Source organism: Aotus nancymaae, unplaced genomic scaffold, assembly GCF_030222135.1.
Source record: "Aotus nancymaae isolate 86718 unplaced genomic scaffold, 86718_ANA_hifiasm-v0.15.2.pri h1tg000051l, whole genome shotgun sequence".
Lineage (NCBI taxonomy): Eukaryota > Metazoa > Chordata > Mammalia > Primates > Aotidae > Aotus > Aotus nancymaae.
The window spans coordinates 4561420-4580443 of record NW_026988465.1 but is presented as its reverse complement, the minus strand read 5'-3'; the positions used below and the strand labels follow the sequence as shown (position 1 = coordinate 4580443).

Sequence of the window (19024 nt, the reverse complement as noted above, 5' to 3'; positions counted from 1 at the left end):
ACCAATTAGACCACTTTATGATATAGCCAAAATTCCTAGAAAGACACAAACTATTGAAACTGACACAAGAAGACACAAAATCTGAGGCCAGGTGTGGTGGCTCTCACCTGTAATCCCAGCACTTTGGGAGGCTGAGGCAGGAGGATCACATGAGGTCAGGAGTTTGAAACCAGCCTGGCCAACATGGTAAAACACCATCTCTATTAAAAATACAAAAATTAGCCCGGTGTGATGGCTTGCACCTGTAATTCCAGCTACTTGGGAGGCTGAGGCAAGAGAATTGCTTGAACCCAGGAGGCCAAGGTTGCAGAGAACCGAGATCGTGCTACTGCCGAGACTGCACCACTGCACTCCAGCCGGGGTGACAGAGCAAGACTTCGTCTCAAAAAAAAAAAAAAAGAAAAGAAACAAAATCTGAACAGACCTGTAACAGCCAAATAAATTAGTAAGCTCGGATGGCTTCACTAGTGAATTCCACCAAACATTTAAAGAAGAATTAATACCAACTCACCACAAACATTTTCAAAAAACAAGCGGTAATGCTTCCCAGCTCATTCTATAAGGCTATATTTTTCTGATACAAAAACCAAAGACATAACAAGAAAAAAAAAAAAAAGCCACAGACCAGTATCTCTTAGGAATATAGATTTAAAAATCTTTAACAAAATACTCACAAAACAAATCCATGAACATGAAAATGATTATATCCTAGGAAAAAGGGTAGTTTAACATCCACAATAGAATAGAATAGGCCGGGCAGGGTGGCTTATGCCTGTAATCCCAGCATTTTGGGAGGCTGAGAAGGGTAGATTACCTGAAGTCAGGAGTTTGAGACCATCCTGGCCGACATGGCAAAACCCTGTCTCTACTAAAAATACAAAAATTAGCTGGGCGTGGTGGTGCACACCTGTAGTCCCAGCTACAGAGGTGGAGGCTGCAGTGAGTGAAGATCACACCACTGTAATCCAGCCTGAGTGAGAGAGAGAGACTCTATCTCAAAAAAACAAATGAAAAACAACAAAAAAAATAGAAAAAAGGACAAAAACAACCCAACCATAGATGCAAAAAAATCATCTGACAAAATCCAACACCTTTTCATGATTTTAAAAAAAACCACACATACACACTCAAAAAACTAGGAAAAGAAAGAAACATTCTCAAACTGGTAAGGGGCATTTATTTAAAAAACCCACAACTACATGATATTTAATGGGGAAAGACTGAATGCCTTCTCTTTAAGATCACAAACAAGAAAAGATGTTCATTCCCTTCACTTCTATTTGAAATTGTATTGCAGTTTCTAGCCAGACCAAGTAGGCAAGAAAATGAATACAGACATGATATTAGAATGACTTAAGAAATCCATTAAGTAACTACTAGAATGAATAAATAAGGTCAGTAAGGCTGGAGGAAACAAAATCAATATATAAATTTTAACTGTATATCAATACACTATTTCAATGAACAATTGAAAAATTAAATTAAAAAACAACTCTACTTATAATAGCCCCAAAAATAATCAAATACTTAAGAATAAATTTAATAGATACAAAACTTGTACTCTGAAAACTATGAGATGTTGAAAGAAATTCACTAAGACTTAACAAATTGAAAAACATCCCATGTTCATGGATCCAAAGAGTTATATTGTTATGATGGCAATACCCCCAAATTGGAACTCTGAACAGTTTGTCAATTCCTAGACTTAAATACGAATTTACCATATGACCCAGCAATTGCATTCCTAAGTGTCTACCAAGAAAAATAAAAACATAGGCCCAGACAAAAAGTTGTACAACAATGTTGATAGCAGCTTTGTTCATAATAACCAAAAAGTTGAAATAATCCAAATGTCCATCAACTAATGAAGGGATAAGTAAAATGTGGTATCATATCCATACAGTGAACTATTATTTGACAATAAAGGGGAAACTGAAGCCCACTGAAGTGTACACTTTACATGGTATAAGGTATGATTTATGAATTATACTGTAAGATGAAAAGAAGTACATGAATACAGACATATATTCATGTAATACAGGCACGACACCCAGAGCACCATAGCTTCAGCAGTGATTATTTGTAAAACACATAGCCACACAGGTTATTGTGGAAGACAAGAACTATGTCTTTTATAGCTGTGTTTATCTCAATCATGTCTCAAAATGGAAATTTCCTGAATCAGGAGTGACTGGGCCTACCATCAAGAGATGTCTCATGGAAGATCACAGCGGTGAGTGGTCAGGGCCAAAACGTTACTAGGAGGATCCTCCTCACCAATGTGCCCACTGCCACTGCCAACCTGGAGCTGGCCCATGGGGAGTTTCACTAAGCAGGGGCTCAGTAGGAAAAAGTGAGGGAACCACCCAAGAGGGGAATAAGCAATACCTCTAGGAGCAGATTCTGAGAAGGGCAAATATGTAAAGGACAAAGGACTTAATGCGGGGGAGGGAGGGCACGGGCAGAACTAAACAGAAGGTAAAAATAAATGATACCAACAAGCCAACATGGTGGGAAAAAAAAAAAGCTGCCAGGTGGGGTGGCTCATGCCTGTAATCCCAGTACTTTGGGAGGCCAAGGTGGGCGGATCACGAGGTCAGGAGTTTGAGACCAGCCCAGCCAAGTGAAACCCTGTCTCTACTAAAAATACAAAAATTAGCTGGATGTGCTGGCACATGTCTGTAGTCCCAGCTTCTCGGGAGGCTGAGGCAGGAGAATCGCCTGAACCCGGAAGGTGGAGGTTGCAGTGAGCCGAGATCATGCCATTGCACTCCAGCCTGGGCGACAGAGCAACTCCATTTCAATAAAAAGAATAAATAAATAAATAGCTAAAATCTGAAATATAATTGTAAAGTAGTGACACTACTCAATTCCTTTGCACCCAAAAACACTCCCAGGAGAAGATGGGGGCAAAGAGAATAACCCATCAGGACTGAAATTTATGATAAAATAAAAAAGCAAAACACTTTGTAAATTCCTAAAATATTCACACTTTTCATGAAGTCATACTATACCTCACTTTTAAGAGTTTAGACTGAGATATTCACAGGCTTTAAATTATTGCAGCATTACTTAGAAATGCAAATAATAATAAATAACACTGAGTTCTTACTTTGTGCCAGGAACTATGTCACTAAGTTTAGTTAGTTATCAGCTAATCCTCATCTTTATCCAATGAAGTAGATACAATTAAACATCTCGTTTTTGGGGGGTCAAAATAGCATGAAAGAAAATAATAAAACAAACAAAAATCTCATTTTAAATATGAGAAAACTGGGTTACAAAGAGTTAAGTAACTTGCTTCAAGATAGAAAATTTACAGGTAGCAGTTGAGACTTGAATTCAGGTACCTAGTTCCCAAATCAAGAAACTTAACCACAATATCAGTATGTCCCAAGTGTACGTGTAATAAACTGGGCCATCTCATTTTAGTGTTTATGTAACCAAATATAACTAGCATATCAATTTTATAATAGTTACATAAAGTTTTCTTCTGAAATAAACATGTAAGAAATGTGATTCAACTTTTTTAAAAGCAAGCAGAATAAGGACTGGACAGGAACACAGAAAAGTAGACCCCTCAAAACATGTATGATCAGCCTATAAACTCTGTTTTCCATAGGTTCACCCAACACAATTTTAGTATGTCTACCACTTTGCTGTCTCCCACTCGAGTGAGCATCTTTCTCTCTCAAGAAGTAATGTCCTGGCCGGGCGCAGTGGCTCACGCCTATAATCCCAGCACTTTGGGAGGCCGAGACGGGTGGATCACGAGGTCAAGAGATCGAGACCATCCTGGTCAACAAGGTGAAACCTTGTCTCTACTAAAAAATACAAAAATTAGCTGGGCATGGTGGTGCACGCCTGTAGTCCCAGCTTCTCGGGAGGCTGAGGCAGGAGAATTGCCTGAACCCAGGAGGCGGAGGTTGCGGTGAGCCGAGATCGCGCTATTGCACTCCAGCTGGGTAACAAGAGCAAAACTCTGTCTCAAAAAAAAAAAAAAAAAGAAGTAATGTCCTGATGTTTATCAGATTTTCCTTTTCTTCATTTTATCCTAACTTATCCTGAAGCTCCAGGATGAGGCCACTTAACTACTGAAAGTTCCCAGACTTTTTTTTTTTTTTTTTTGCAATGGAAAGATCTGTGAGGAATCTGGTAGGCATATGCAAGCATTTTTTAAATGGCAGGGCTACATGGATGCTACTCTTGGAGGGTTCTTCTTTTAAATGTGATAATCTGCCCACTTCTAGCACCCAAACAAACAAACTCCAGTTGGCATAGGGGAAATGAATCTGTGTTTCATCCTGAAGAACTCTCAAGGGCCACAGGCCTTACCAGAGTACTTCCATTTCCCGTGATCCAACACCTCTAACACTCCAGAGATACTGTGCATCTCTGGTTTTTCCATACAATGGACAGAACTCCAGAACTCTCTGTATATTTAGGCAAGTCTTCTGAAGGCTCAGAGGCCACTGTCCTGCCTCCCAACCTCCAGGTACCAGCTAGCTCCCCAAGCAAAGGGCACCCTCACCCACCTGTGCATGTTCCCATTGGTGGTAAATGACTGGCCGCACACTGTGCACTTGTATGGCCTCTCGCCAGAGTGCACCAGCATGTGGCGATCGAGGGAGCTGGCCGAGCTCAGTGACTTTCCGCAGATGCTACATGAGTGGTCAGCTCCTCCAGTGTCTGTGTTGTGCTGCAGAAAGCAATGATCACAGCGGTCACTTAAGAAAATTCGTCAAAAGCTCAGCTCTTAGGAAATGCGGATCTAGAGCTTTATTAAAAAACCAATGAACTTTCTTGGCTGTGTGTTTCTGTTTCATTTTAAGTATCTTCCTGAAGGGGCAAAATTTATCAGGAAAGCAAGCCAATAAATATTTTGTATCATCATCTTCCATTCCCATGTTCTGTTCTGAAAACTACTTCTATTGAAAGGCTCAGAAAGAAGTGGAGGCTTCCCAGGTCTTTTTTTCAACTACATACTGATTCACTGACCACAAATATAAACTCCTATGAGCAAATGGACTCTCAACAGTGAAGCAAATACGTCCTCACATTGAGAGTCAATGTCCCTTCTTCAGATTTGATGACTCAGGCCTGCCGTCAGAGAGAGAACTGAAACCTGCACAGGGCAGAGAGTTTCAGCCTCTGAAAGACAGTAAAAATGAACATTTCTATCCAAAACCAAGTTACTTTAGTGACTCGATGTTATTCAGTGCTATGTTATGATTTTACAGGGTCATCAATCCTTCACTGTTATATACTCATCAATATTTTGTCATGAATTGGACAAAGCAGAAGAAGGAGAAGGATAAATACCATGATAAAGGAGAAAAGCAAAAAAAGACCCCAAGCCAAGTAGATTTCCTGCTGTGTGATGTACATTTACACTAATATAAGGAAGAGGGTTGCAGCTATGATCTCATTGTGTTGTAAGGAATTTGATTCAGACCAACAAGCAACATATAATGAAAGGTCCTTTAACTCGATGTTTGTTCAAATTTAAAAGTGGATTTTATTTTATTTATTTATTTTGAGACAGCGTCCCAGTCTGTCACTTAGGCTGGAGTGCAGTGGCGTGATCTCGGTTCACTGCAACCTGCTCCCAGGTTCAAGTGATTCTCCTGCCTCAGCCTCCAGAGTAACTGTGATTACAGGCACATGCCACTATGTCTGGCTAATTTTTGTATTTTTGGTAGAGACGGGTTGACCAGGCTGGTCTCAAACTCCTGACTCAAATGATCTGCCCGTCTTGGCCTCCCAAAGTGTTGGGATTACAGATGTGAGCCACCACACCTAGCCAAAAGGGAATTCTGTGTCGACCTAAGACTTTGTCACAGGAATACACATACACAAAAATCATTTCATAACCACCCCCCAAAATTATTTAAAATACTAAATTTAAATTAGGCACAGCTACAACTAGTCCATTAAAATCTAATTACCAGCTGGGTGCAGTGGCTCACACCTATAATCCCAGAACTTTGGGAGGCCAAGGTGGGCAGATCACCTGAGGTCAGGAGTTCAAGACCAGCCCGACCAACATGGAGAAACCGCGTCTCTACTAAAAATACAAAATTAGTCAGGCTTGGTGGCTCATGCCTGCAATCCTGGCTACTCAGGAGGCTGAGGCAGGAGAATCACTTGAACCTGGGAGGCAGAGGTTGTGGTGAGCTGAAATCATGCCATTGCACTCCAGCCTAGGCAACAAGAGCAAAGTTCCATCTCAAAAAAAAAAAAAAACAAAAAACAAAAAAACAACAAACAAAAAGCAAAAAACAAAAACCCAATTACCCTGCCCGCTGCTTAAGGAAGAATAATTTAAATAAAAAAGAGGCTGGTCCGGCTGGGTGCAGTGGCTCATGCCTGTAATCCTAGCACTTTGGGAGGCTGAGGCAGGTGGATCACAAGGTCAGGAGTTCAAGACCAGCCTGGCCAATATGGGGAAACCCCGTCTTTACTAAAAATACAAAAAAATTAGCCGAGCGTGGTGGTGCATTCCTGTAATCCCAGCTACTCAGGAGGGTGAGGCAGAAGAACTGCTTGAACCCAGGAGGCGGAGGTTGCGGTGAGCTGAGATCATGCCACTGCACTCCAGCCCGGGTGACAGAGTGAGACTCCATCTCAACAAACAAACAAAAATAGGCTGGTCTGAAGGTAGTGAGTTATCTCAATTGATCGCTCACTGTGAGTGTTTAACTCCTTGTTCTACTCTTTCCCCTCTTCTCACTATTGCACTTTACTAAAAAAAAAAAAAATTAAAATAGAAAAGCGGTAGCCTACCTGGCGAATGTGCATGGTCAGCTGGTGCTGGGTAGTGCAAATCTTCTCACATAGGGGGCAGTTATAGGAAGACTTCTCCTCTTTCGTTTCCTAAACAGAGATTAAAAGGGAAGATATATTTCAAATTACAGTCAACAAGTGCCTTTTCTTTCTTAATAACCACTTGTGTCTATGTAGCTGAGAGCATGGGCTCCAGAACCTGCCCAGGTATGAGCTTGTGCAAGTCACCATCCTGTCTGCCTCAGTTTCCTCATCTGAAAGATGGGAAGAACAGTAGCACCTACCACACCATGCTGTGATGCAGGTTAAATTAACACATGCAAAGCACTAGAACAGTGCTGAGATTATAGTAAGTGCTCAATAAATACTAGCATTCTAATTACAGATACCGCTTAATCATCTGTGATGGCAAATAATTAAGCATCCACTCACAGAAGAGCTAGAAAGGAATACATTTCTCCCCAAGTCCAACCTGGGTTCCAGGCACTATTTTCCATCAGGTTTCAGGGCCTCCAAGAACACATGAGAGATAATAAGATTCTCACCAAAAAAGCCCACCCTACCAAGAGGGAAGCCCTCAGTGCCAAGCTGTGCACCCAGTGGGCATACTGTGATTCCTCTACCCACTGCTGCATCTGCTTAACACTGCTCATAAATAATCTATACATCACTCCGAGAAGACTGCTGTCCTCATCATGACAACTTTGATAGGAATGCCAACCCAAGCTAAAGATTTCCACAGAAGGTAACAAAAGAACCAACTCACTACTTGGTGAGGGGGCTCCTTTCATGTTCCCTCAGAACGCACAGGTCAAGCAGTATGTTTTGCCTTTTTAAGGAAAAGCCAATGTCATTCACTAATCCTATGCTACAGATCCTCTTTCTAAATAATTGATGTAGACTTCTAGGCTGTGTGCATCATTGACTCCTCACCCTCACAGTCCCTAAGCAACACGGTTCCTGACTCCATACCCAAAACTAACTGGACCTAGGCTTGGATACCTCTCTCAGGAATTTGGAGTTGGGATACTCAGATATTTCTGAAGATCAGCAGAATCACCTGGGGGGCTTTTTCTATGCATTTAACCAGATTCTTGACATGCTACATCAGTCACTGGGGGACTGGGGTTGGGGGAGTGGAACTCCAGAAATCTGTTTGTCTCACAAGCTCCCCAGATGATAGTGATATGTGCCCAGGTTTGAGGATGGCTACGTTACTAAGTTGGGTGATTATGAGCACTTGAATTGGAAGTTCATGGAGAGGTGGGGCCAAACCGAAGAAGGCTTGCACCTTGGCAAGCCCAAGCCAGGAGAAAGTAGTGTGGAAGATGTCAGGGCTAAACCAACAGGATGGAGGGCATTGTCCCTAGGACGGGATGCTCTGTCTAGGCTCTGGGTCATTTCCTGTCCTCAGGCATCTTTCAATAGATCACTTTTTACTTTTATTCATTTGAATGAGTTTCTGCTCCTTGCAAACATAACACCAATTATTGAGCACTTACTATGTGCTAACTCTGTATACAGAACTGTCAGGGTTTTTTCACAACCACTAAGAAACGAGCACTATTATCGATCCCATTTTCTGGATGAAGAAACTGGGGTACAGAGAGACAAGTAACCTGCCCCAAGTCAGAGAACTATTAAGTGGCAGGCACAGCATTAAAACCCAGGCCAGCTGTTCCACAGCCCATGCTCTAAACCACTATGCTATATAAAGTCTGACCAAAAGAAGGATGAACCCCAAGGCACAGAAAGAAAACATTCTTGTGGTTGCATATGAGAGATGATGAAAATAAAAGTCACCCTGAAGACTATAAAAACAAATGGCACCATAAACCAGATGGGTGGAATGAAGGCATGATGATGTCTAGCTCACAGCCACCTTCTCTCTAGCTCCTCTTCAAAGATAAACAAGTCTCATTCTGAGCAATAGGAACTTTAAAAAACAAAAACAAAAACGGAGTCTCACTGTTGCCCAGGCTGCAGTGCAGTGGCACAATCTTGGCTCACTGCAACCTCCGCTATCCAGGTTCAAGTCATTCTCCTGCCTCAATCTCCCGAGTAGCTGGGACTACAGGTATATGCCACCACACCTGTAGAGATGGGGTTTTGCCATGTTAGCCAGGGTGGTCTCAAACTTCCGACCTCAGGTGATCCACCCACCTTGGCCTCTCAAAGTTCTGGGATTACAGGCATGAGCCACGGTGCCCGGCCAGAACTTTTTTCTAATCTATGGAATTGGGTCTGGGAACTAGGCATGCTCCACATTTTCTCACTTTCAAAAAGAATTAAGGATATGGATTCTACAAAAGATGAACATCCTAGAGAGTGGAAAAAAAAAAAATTCCCAGTCTTACTTATTCATCATACTAATAGTTGTTTCTGAGGTATAATGGGGGGAGGGGATGTCACACTTTTTCAGCCCAGTTCTACGGCTGCAGTCGGAGTAGAGCTGGCCAAGGACCCCCATGGGGATGAGGGTGGCGGTCGGGAGAAACAAAAGCCACAGCAACAAAATAAGAACACTTGGTCTAAGAAGGATGGATGTCTCACAGCCAGGCCAAAAGTTGGGGACAAGTTCAATCTCGGGGGTATTGTTGTCAAATTAGTAGATAGGTAATTTTATATACATAACATTTTTTAAGTCACCAGCAGAATGTAATACATGTTAAAAAAAAAAAAAAAGAAAATCACCAAGCCTCCAAGTGACCAGCCACAGGGAAACAAATTTTTTTAAAAATCATCTTGCATTCACCTTGCAATAGACAGCAGGCACACTGTGCAGCTGGTGGGGCTGACTGGTGTTGATTATGGGGTGAATCATGAACTGACACCCAAATCTTCTCTGAGGCTGGCAGCAGTGTGCTAAGACCATCATACAGGTCTATAAAATCCAAGGTATCTGAGAGAAGGTCTACAGACCCAGATGTAATCTTTTAAAATGAACCAGGCCAGGAGGAGTGGTGGCTCACGCCTATAATCCCAGCACTTTAAGAGGCTGAGGTGGGAGGATCGCTTGAGCCCAGGAATTTGACACCAGCCTGGGAAATATAGTGAATCTTCATCTCTACAAAAAGTTTTTTTATAATTTAAAAAAAAAACAAAGCCAGATATCACAGTAATTAAGACAGCTTACACAGATTAGCTGTATAGTTTATGAAATTAGGAATCAACCAAGCTCTAGTGACAAATAAAGACCCTGTCTCTATTTTAAAAGATAATAATAAAATGAACCTAATAGAAAAGAGAGCACCGTGATATTGGAAGAGAGGCCCTACTGGAGAATTTTGTTTTTGTTTTTTATAGGACATGAGGGGTCTCATTATATTGCTCAGGCTGGTCTTGAACCCCTGGGCTCAAGTGATCCTCCCACCTCAGCCTCCCAAGTAACAGGGATTACAGACATGCCATCATGCCCAGCACCCTAATGGAGAATTTTGAATCCAGTTATTGCAGCCATGCTGGTGGAAGGAGCACACTTCCTGAGATGAAAGACAAAATTAGCAGCTAATGTGATAACTAACCATTCCATAATGAAACAATCTGGCACCCTTGTCAGCATCCGGCTGTGGCTAATCTCTCCTGGAACTCTTAGCTCACACAGATGGACTTTCCCCTGGCTCCCTCTCTCAGCCCTCCCTGTCTAGTCCACAGGTAAGGAGAATGCTTCCTTCTCCCCCATACTCTCTCCCCACTAAGTTTTGGTTTTTTTAGATTAATAACTATATTTATCGGACTACCTCTGGCCCAGACCTCCATTTCAAAAGCAAAGTCGGGATACCAGATCCCTGGAGTAGAAAGGAGGAGGATGAAAGGTGACCCTGTCCCACCTGCACAGTTGCCTCTTCACACCTTAAGAGGCAGCCTCCAGTTAGCACGTAAACATGGGAGATGCTGTGGGCATCCTCCAGGGCCCTAACCATGGTCTCTGATCTGAAGTCTGGACTTGGGACAATTTGGAGATATGCGAGGAAAAGCTCTTCCTGTCACTCCACTTGTTCCTGGTAGAGCAGAAGGATGAGGACGACAACCTTGCCTGTCTTATTCTTCCCCAAATGCCTGGCACCTGATACAGTAGTTAGCTGGATATAGGAACCGGGTTCATATTGTCCAATGGGTTGATGGATGGAGAGATGGATGAATGGACAGTCACATGAAAGTGGAAATAAACCTTTTCTTCCCAGAGCTAGCACTCCTTCTTGACTCAGGCCACAGTCATACAGGCTGAGAATTTTCTCAGGCACCCAAAGGAAGAGAGGCACAGGGAGAAAAGGAAAAAAAGAGAGAGAAAGGAATCAATGTTCCAACCCTAAAACATCATGGAACTCTGGCAAGTTCTCATCCTTGAGCAAGATGTGGAGAAATGCACCTTCCCACACACTGCTGGCAGGGTTTGGGGCTGGTACAACTTTTCTTGGAGGGCAAGTTGTATTGAAAGCCTTAATTAAGGCTCTATTTCTAAGAATTTATAGAAAACCATCATATTAATACTCAGAGAATTCTGTATAAGGACAGCCACAGTAGAATTATTTATAAAAAAGAAAATTAGTTCACAAAAGCCCAGCAGGTTTGCTTTCTCATCCATCTCTGGTTCCTAAACAAACACAAGACCGCCTTCTCTCCAAGGATTTAGTACAGTCTTATTAAATCAGTTAAACCAAATTTTTAAACACAAGGAAGTCAATTCATATTACATGGATCCAGAGATGAAATGAGAATTATTCACTCTCTGCCACCTTCCTTCTGTTCAACGATATGTTGCCAAGACAGCAACAACTTTTGGAAAGTGTCTCATTTATATATACATTAAAGATGCATCTTATTTCCCAATAGAGAAGACGTTAACTTTTATAGCAGCATTAACCCTTTCCAATTCCACCTATTTACTTTCCCATGTCTCCTGATCCAATGAAAAATCAAGACTAAATACCATCTTAAGTGGAATTCTCTGAAGCCAAATTTGGTGCTTTTCAAGGATAGAAAACTGAACAACAGCCCTAGCACAAGCAGTCCTTATTTGCTACCTAATCTGAAGATACTGAAAAATACCCAGGTAAGTGAATGAGCAAACAAACTCCATCACAGTCGAGAAATCAGTCACATTCCCTGCCACGGCCATCACATGAAGAAAGCTTGAGTTAAAATCCAACGGTGGGGCCAAATATAAGGGCGCTTCCACCAACATTGGCACCACAGCAAAGAAAACTTTCTCCATGAAAGGAAACTAACATAAGCTGTGAAAATTTTGCTCTTGAAAAATGATTAAGTCCTCTGGGTATGTCTGTGTTATTCCAAATTCTTCTAAGATTTTATCATAGGAAACTGGGGAACATCTCCCAATGTCTCATGGATTGAACCCACCAGAGGTCACCACCAGGTACAAACAACTTACCTGGTTCCTTCTGCCAATCCGATTTGGTCCTGGAGGCTTCGAGGGGGACTTGATGCCCTGGGGGCTCCTGCCATTCTCTGTGACCTTCCCTACACTCATGACCGCCGACATCATGGTGTTGATGGAAGACAGGTCTGAACCTTCCAAGCCAACAGGCGAACTTGACGTCATTGGGACAGGGGTTTAAGCTTCTAAGAAGCCTCTGCCATAAAACTGAAAATCGGAAATTGCTGATGTGATCATGGGGAAGTTTAGGTTTCTGTCATTGCCAGGGGTGCTGGCCATGGCTACTCTAATTGTAATTCGGGCCAAAAACATCCAATATTCTCTTTCTCCAGTTAACAGCCACATTCATGCCCAGAATGATGGAAGCTTTCATCTAAACAAAGTGTTGGCATACTAAGGACTAAATAACCTTGCTTTTTTTCTGAGTGTGCACTACCAACAGGACTCAATGTCATGAGAGGCTGGTTTCTACCTTTCCTAATTGAGGTTAGGCAGAAGTGGGAAAGGGCAAGCCAACAATTACAAGGTCCAGAAAGCTGCCACCCTACCTACCAGCACTCTTCTAAGAACCTAGACTCATTTACTACTATAGGAATGTTCTAGACCTAAAACTAGTAATGAGAAACACAGGTTTCATTTAACTCCACTGCTGTAATACAGTGACTTTGGTGGGGAGCCTGAATTTTATAAGAGATTTGAGAAGCCAATGCTATCAGAATTACAAACAAATTTCAAATTGACATATAAAAGCCTGTTTCTTAAAAAAAATATATAAACAAGCAGGTCGCATACTCTAGAAAATGGGAAGAAGAACCCCCCTACCACCACCACACTGCTGATTACCTCCATTTTCTGACCCAACTGATAGACTATGAAATGTCCCCCTGCTGTAGCTATCATCCACATGGAGTAGGAAATGAGTCTGTGTTGACCTCTTTTCTTCTTCTCCTGGTAGCACTCGTTGACACTGGAAGGGAAGCAAAGGTCCAAAATGAACATCTTTTCACTTAGTGAAGACAAAACTGAAATTGTTTATTTGCTGTAATCTTAGACCACTATATTCACGAAAATGCAAGGAGCACAAATGAGAGGCAGTGTCTGCCTTTCTTTCTTCCAAAACCACATTCTGTAGCTGTTTCTCAACCTTAACTGATCTTAACCCCTGCAGTGCTGCCTGCCGCACATACTCCCAACAGCCAAAAGAACTCTGCAGTATTTTAATTTCTGAAGCTCATATGTATACCCATGCATCAAATTTTCTTTCATACAGTGCCTCACTCCCTTGCAAGGATGCTCAGGCTCCACTTAATCCATCTCATGCCTCTACCTAAAAGTGACCAAAGACAAAACAGTTCAGGCATTTGCTAAAGGCTGAGTTGAGACACTCTTAGGACAGAACCAAAAGAAACCTGACAACGTGAAAAGAATGACCAAAGGGAAAACTATGGCCCATGGATATGTCACAATTCACTTCTTCAGGCCATGTGCATGTGTGTTCCTTGCAACTAGAACTATATGGCTACAGATCTGGCCAGTAGGTATGAAGTCTACTGCTTCCCTCAGTTTATCTAGGAAGATATTCTATAGCTGAAGCCCTACCATAGGTATTAGGATATTAATATCCTATTATCCCACAATGTGTGCTGATAAATTCTGCAAGTCCACAACAGCAGCTGAAGATCAAGCTCATCATCTCAGCTGTAAAGAGAATGTGTAGGAAACAACACAAGAAAGAATATGATTTCTCGTAGCTTCCTCCTCCAACTTTAGGGGATATGACCTAGCACATAAGAAATGGTACCAACCAGAGCAGCTACAAACACGCAGTATCAGCCTAAATTCTTACCAAAAAGGGCAAAGAGATTCTTAGGGACAATACTTGTCTTGTAAAGAGACAAAATGTGCCTTCCTTGTTAATAGACATTTTGAAGCTGTGAATCAAATGGTTTTCCAACTGGTACGTAAAAGCACTACCTGCAGAAACACACAATTTGAGACTATGGATCCAGCCTCTTTGCATACATCTTCTCTATGAAGAGAAGAAAGCTACAGCCAAAATTAAAACAACAACAACAACAACATTCTATACTGTCATCTTTCCATGATGTTTCCCCATGCTAGCAGACCTTAAATTTATGGAAAATTGTGCTTCAGGCTGGACACAGTTGCTCACAACTGTAATCTCAGCACTTTGGAGGCCAAGGTGGGAGGATCACTTGAGCCCAGGAGTTCGAGACCAGTCTAGGCAACACAGCAAGACTGTGTTTAAAAAGTCTTTTATAAAGACTTTTTAAAATTAAAAGAAAAAGAAAACAGAACTGTGCTTCAAACTTCCTGTTTTTAACTGTCTTTGAAGGTTTATTTTAGGCGATTTCTCTATAGGGAAAAAACAAGTACACACACAGTGCATACATGAGTGTGTAAAAACACTTTTTTTCTTAATGGACTACTAAAAAGAGAGTCATCAGTTCCCTAGAATTTTTGTAATCGATCACATAATTACATACTTGATTCATAAATGGATACCTTCAATACTGAATTCGCCTCATTCTTTTAAATATATATATATATCCCTCATAATTTTTTTTTTTTTTTCAGACAGAGTTTCGCTCTTGTTACCCAGGCTGGAGTGCAATGGCGCGATCTTGGCTCACTGCAACCTCCGCCTCCTGGGTTCAAGCAATTCTCCTGCCTCAGCCTCCTGAGTAGCTGGGATTACAGATGCGCGCCACCAAGCCCAGCTAATTTTTTGTATTTTTAGTAGAGACGAGGTTTCACCATGTTGACCAGGATGGTCTTGATCTCTTGACCTCGTGATCCACCCGCCTGGGCCTCCCAAAGAGCTGGGATTACAGGCGTGAGCCACCGTGCCCAGCTCTCCCTCATAATTTTAATATACAGAGAATTATAAAATAACTGACTAGAAATCTAGCTTTCCGGTAATTGTTACAAACTTTCCACCAATTTATACTATGAGATTTGAAGATGATCTTGCTTTTGTCGTATTACTACATGTAGAAAAGAGGGCTACTCCCAGCTACTTCGGTGGCCGAGGCAGAAGGACTGCTTGAGCTCAGGAATTCAAGTACAGCTTAAGCAAAACAGCAAGAACCCATTACAAATGTTAAAAGCAAAAACAAACAAACAAACAAACAACAACAAAATGCATGTGCGTATGTGTGTCAAGAAAAAAAAAAAATGTGGTAGAGTTTGCTCAAGTCGGGGAACACGTTAAACACCTTTAAGACTAAATGCAAAATTGTAAGTTATAAAAAAGAAATTCTAATTCTACCATTGAATAAGGGAAGAAAGTGGAGAGGAGGGAAATAATAAAGAAACTGACAAAAATGTATTCACTAAACAGAGCCAAACTGCCAGTAAGAATTCTTTTCAGTCACAATATCAAAGACACATTCTTGCAAACTACCTAAGTGGCTTAAATACAGAAAGCCTAGCAAGTCAGTACAGTTAACCAGTGTGAGGGCTGAAAATTGCAAAAGCGATCCCACTTTAAATGGAGAAAAGCCTTGCAAACTTGTTGTTTCCCATTTTGTCTGGACAGGAAAACATTTGCTAAATGTATTTCTTCCTTGGGGATAAAGTGTGACACTACCCACGGATGACACCAAGATCACTTACATTTACTTCCTTATCCTATTTTAATTTTAAGTAAACATCAATTTAAAAAAAAAATAGAGACTCTTATCTCTAATCTGAAAGTATAATTAATAAAATGAAACTCCTAGCTACATTGTTTGAAAAAAAGAAAAGAGTCATTGGACTCATCCCTGACAATCTGTTCCAGAAGCAACCAACAACCAGCCCTTTGGGCTGTGACAAGATTGTACTTCAGTTTGTTCTTATGTTTTCTATTTGAGTTCTCCCTTCAGTACCACAGAGCAGGGCAGAAGGGGAAGAGCTGTTTCAAGGCACAATGAAGCTCATTGTTCTATGTTAGAAAAAACCCACCGTAACATGTGGGCTCTTCTACATGGATCATCTAACCAGAGCAAGCTGGCCAGTATTAGGTGGTCCTGTCTACCCCATACTGACACCCTGGACAATTCTGGAACAATAACCCAAACTAACAAACCTAAACCCTCCGATACTCAATCTAAGGGAATATAAGATCATTTCTAACACTTTAAAGCACATTTTTCTTTCTAGACATTTACAATCCTAGACTTTTCATTCTTTCCTCTGTGCTATTTCTTTTCCCTGACATCACCCCAATATTAATAATTAATAATAATGTTATTATGATAAAATAAGGCCAGGTGTGGTAGCTCATACCTGTAATCCCAGCACTTTGGAAGGCTGAGGTGGGAGAATGGCTCGAGGTCAGGAATTTGAGAGCAACCCAGGAAATACAGCAAGACCCCATCTATACAAAATAAAAATCAGCCAGGGCCAGGCACAGTAGTTTATGCCTGTAATCCCAGCACTTCGGGAGGCCAAGGCGGGTGGATCACCTAAGGTCAGGATTTCAAGACCAGCCTGGCCAACATAGCAAAACCTGGTCTCTACTAATAAATACAAAAATTAGCCAGGCATGGTGGTGTGTGCCTGTAATCCCAGCTACTCGGAAGGCTGAGAAAGGAGAATCGCTTGAACCCAGGAGGTAAAGGTTGCAGTGAACTGAGATTGCGCCATTACACTACAGCCTGGGTGACAGAGCAAGACTCTATCTCATTTAAAAAAGAAAAGAAAAAAGTCAGGCGTGGTGGCATGCATCTATAGTCCCAGATACTTGCGAGGCTGAGAGGAGGATCACAAGAGCCTAGGAGTTCAAGGTGGCAGTGAGCTATGATCATAACACTGCATTCCAGCCTGGGTGACACAGTGAGACCCTGTCTCTTAAAAAATAATTAAATTAAGGTGAGGCACAGTGGCTCACGCCTATAATCCAGGACTTTGGGAAGACAAGGCGGGCGGATCATCTGAGATCGGGAGTTCGAGACCAGCCTGGCCAACATGGCAAAACCCTATCTCTACTAAAAATACAAAAAATTAGCCAAATGTGCTGGCGCATGCCTGTAATCCCAGCTACTCGGGAGGCTGAGGCAGAAGAACTGCTTGAACCGGGAAGGTGGAGGTTGTGGTGAGCTGAGATTGCAACATTGCATTCCAGCATGGGCAACAAGAGCGAAACTCCATCTCAAAAAATAAAAAATAAAATAATAAATTAAATTAAAAATAAAAATCACTGGCCCTATTCTAACATAATCCCTTCCAACTAGAAGCAGAGACCACTGGAAACCCAGGTGAAGTTCCCAAGATATGATCGACATTACCAAGCAGATCAACCTGGTATTCCAGTTTTTAACACACATGGTCTGGATTTGGGGGGAGGGAGAGAAAAGGAAAAAAAATGAGATGTCCAGAGTGTAGCTTCCTGAGACAAACCCTTGGCACCCTTTCTCATCCCACATTTCAGACCCATCAGATCAAGAACTAACAAGTTACAGCTATAATTTATTTCTTTTTTTCTTTTTTGAGACAGTTTCGCTCCTTCGCCCAGGATGTAGTGCAGTGGCATGATCTCGGCTCACTGAAACCTCTGCCTCCCAGGTTCAGCGATTCTCTTGCCTCAGCCTACCAAGTAGCTGGGACTACAGGCATGCACCAGCACATTTGGCTAATTTTCTGTATTTTTAGTAGAGATGGGGTTTCACCCTGTTGGCCAGGCTGGTCTCAAACTCCTGGCCTCAACTGATCTGCCCACCTTGGCCTCCTGAAGTGCTGGAATTATAGGCGTGAGCCACCGTGCCTGGCCTAGTTATAATTTCAACACAATTTTGCATCAAAGCCTCAGGAAGACCTGGAATTTCGGTGGGGGGACAATTAAAAGGGAGGTGGGGAGGGCATGGGAAGACTCCACATTCAACATTGTTGTGACTCACTGAGAGTCAAAACCGTTTCACTAACCTGTTTTCTTTGTGTTATCAAACTGCCCTCCTTACTCGGGGGCTGAACCTGGCTGGGCCCAAATGTGGGCAGGGTCACACCTCAGAGCCACCAGTCCCGGAGCACACAGTTGCAGCAACCTACAAAAACAAGAAAAGGTGATGTTAAAAGAGAGTTAAGACCAGAAATGGTCCTCTGCTGAACATCACCCACTGGGAGTCATAAATAAGGACTAGAAAACATTTCTCATCCCTTGCCTGCAATTACAAGCAAGCTGCCAGGAGCCAGGCTGATTCCATCCAGAGTTGTCCCATTAACATCCAAGTAAGAGCTTGGAGCTGAGTGTACCTTGAACAGACAGGAACACCCCTCTCCCCCAGGCAAATTCCAACAACGTCAAGGGAGACACCACGTGAGAATGGCTTGGACCACTGGCTCCCAGGGGAGCTTCATGCATCCTAATGGCATGTTCACAGCAGATGCCTACAGACTGCCAGGTTAACAAGAAGAGAAAAGCAATGCAGCGATTAGTGCTACCAGAAACACAAGGGAAAAAAAGAAGATAGTTGAAGAAATTAAGAAATATACTACTAGCAGTGGCTCACACCTGTAATACTAGCACTTGGGGAGGCCATGACTGGGCAGATCATTTGAGTTCATGAGTTCAAGACCAGCGTGGGAAACAAGGTGAAAACACTGTCTCTATAAAAAATGCAAAAATTAGCTGGGTGTTGTGATATGCGCCTGTAGTCCCAGCTATTCTGTAGCTGAGGTGGGAGGATGGCGTAAGCCCAGGAGTAAGCTGAAATTGCACCGTTGCACTCCAGCCTGAGCAACAGAGCCAGACCCTGTCTCAAAAAATAAATAGTAAGAATAAGAAATATATAACCAAACAGTGCCTTAAAGGATAGATTATTACATCCTTGCCTGGGT

General features: G+C 42.1%; 1 protein-coding gene across 8 annotated transcripts in view; it reads right to left on the bottom strand.

The window, feature by feature from the left end:
* The window catches only part of RREB1 (ras responsive element binding protein 1), a 152187-nt gene that overhangs the window by 61406 nt on the left and 71757 nt on the right, over positions 1 to 19024 (bottom strand). For 7 of the 8 annotated variants that reach the window (XR_010337523.1, XM_012440314.2, XM_012440311.2 and 4 more), the window contains exons 2-6: positions 18113 to 18231; positions 13028 to 13151; positions 12179 to 12391; positions 6787 to 6876; positions 4536 to 4699 (exon numbers count right to left, since the gene is read on the bottom strand). Coding sequence is in view for 7 of the 8 variants with exons in the window: in XM_012440314.2 (XP_012295737.2) it covers positions 4536 to 4699; positions 6787 to 6876; positions 12179 to 12349 (425 nt within the window). In the remaining variant the exon portion in view is untranslated. The remainder of the gene's footprint in view (positions 1 to 4535; positions 4700 to 6786; positions 6877 to 12178; positions 12392 to 13027; positions 13152 to 18112; positions 18232 to 19024) is intronic. The other variant, XM_012440317.2, reaches the window with a different exon arrangement.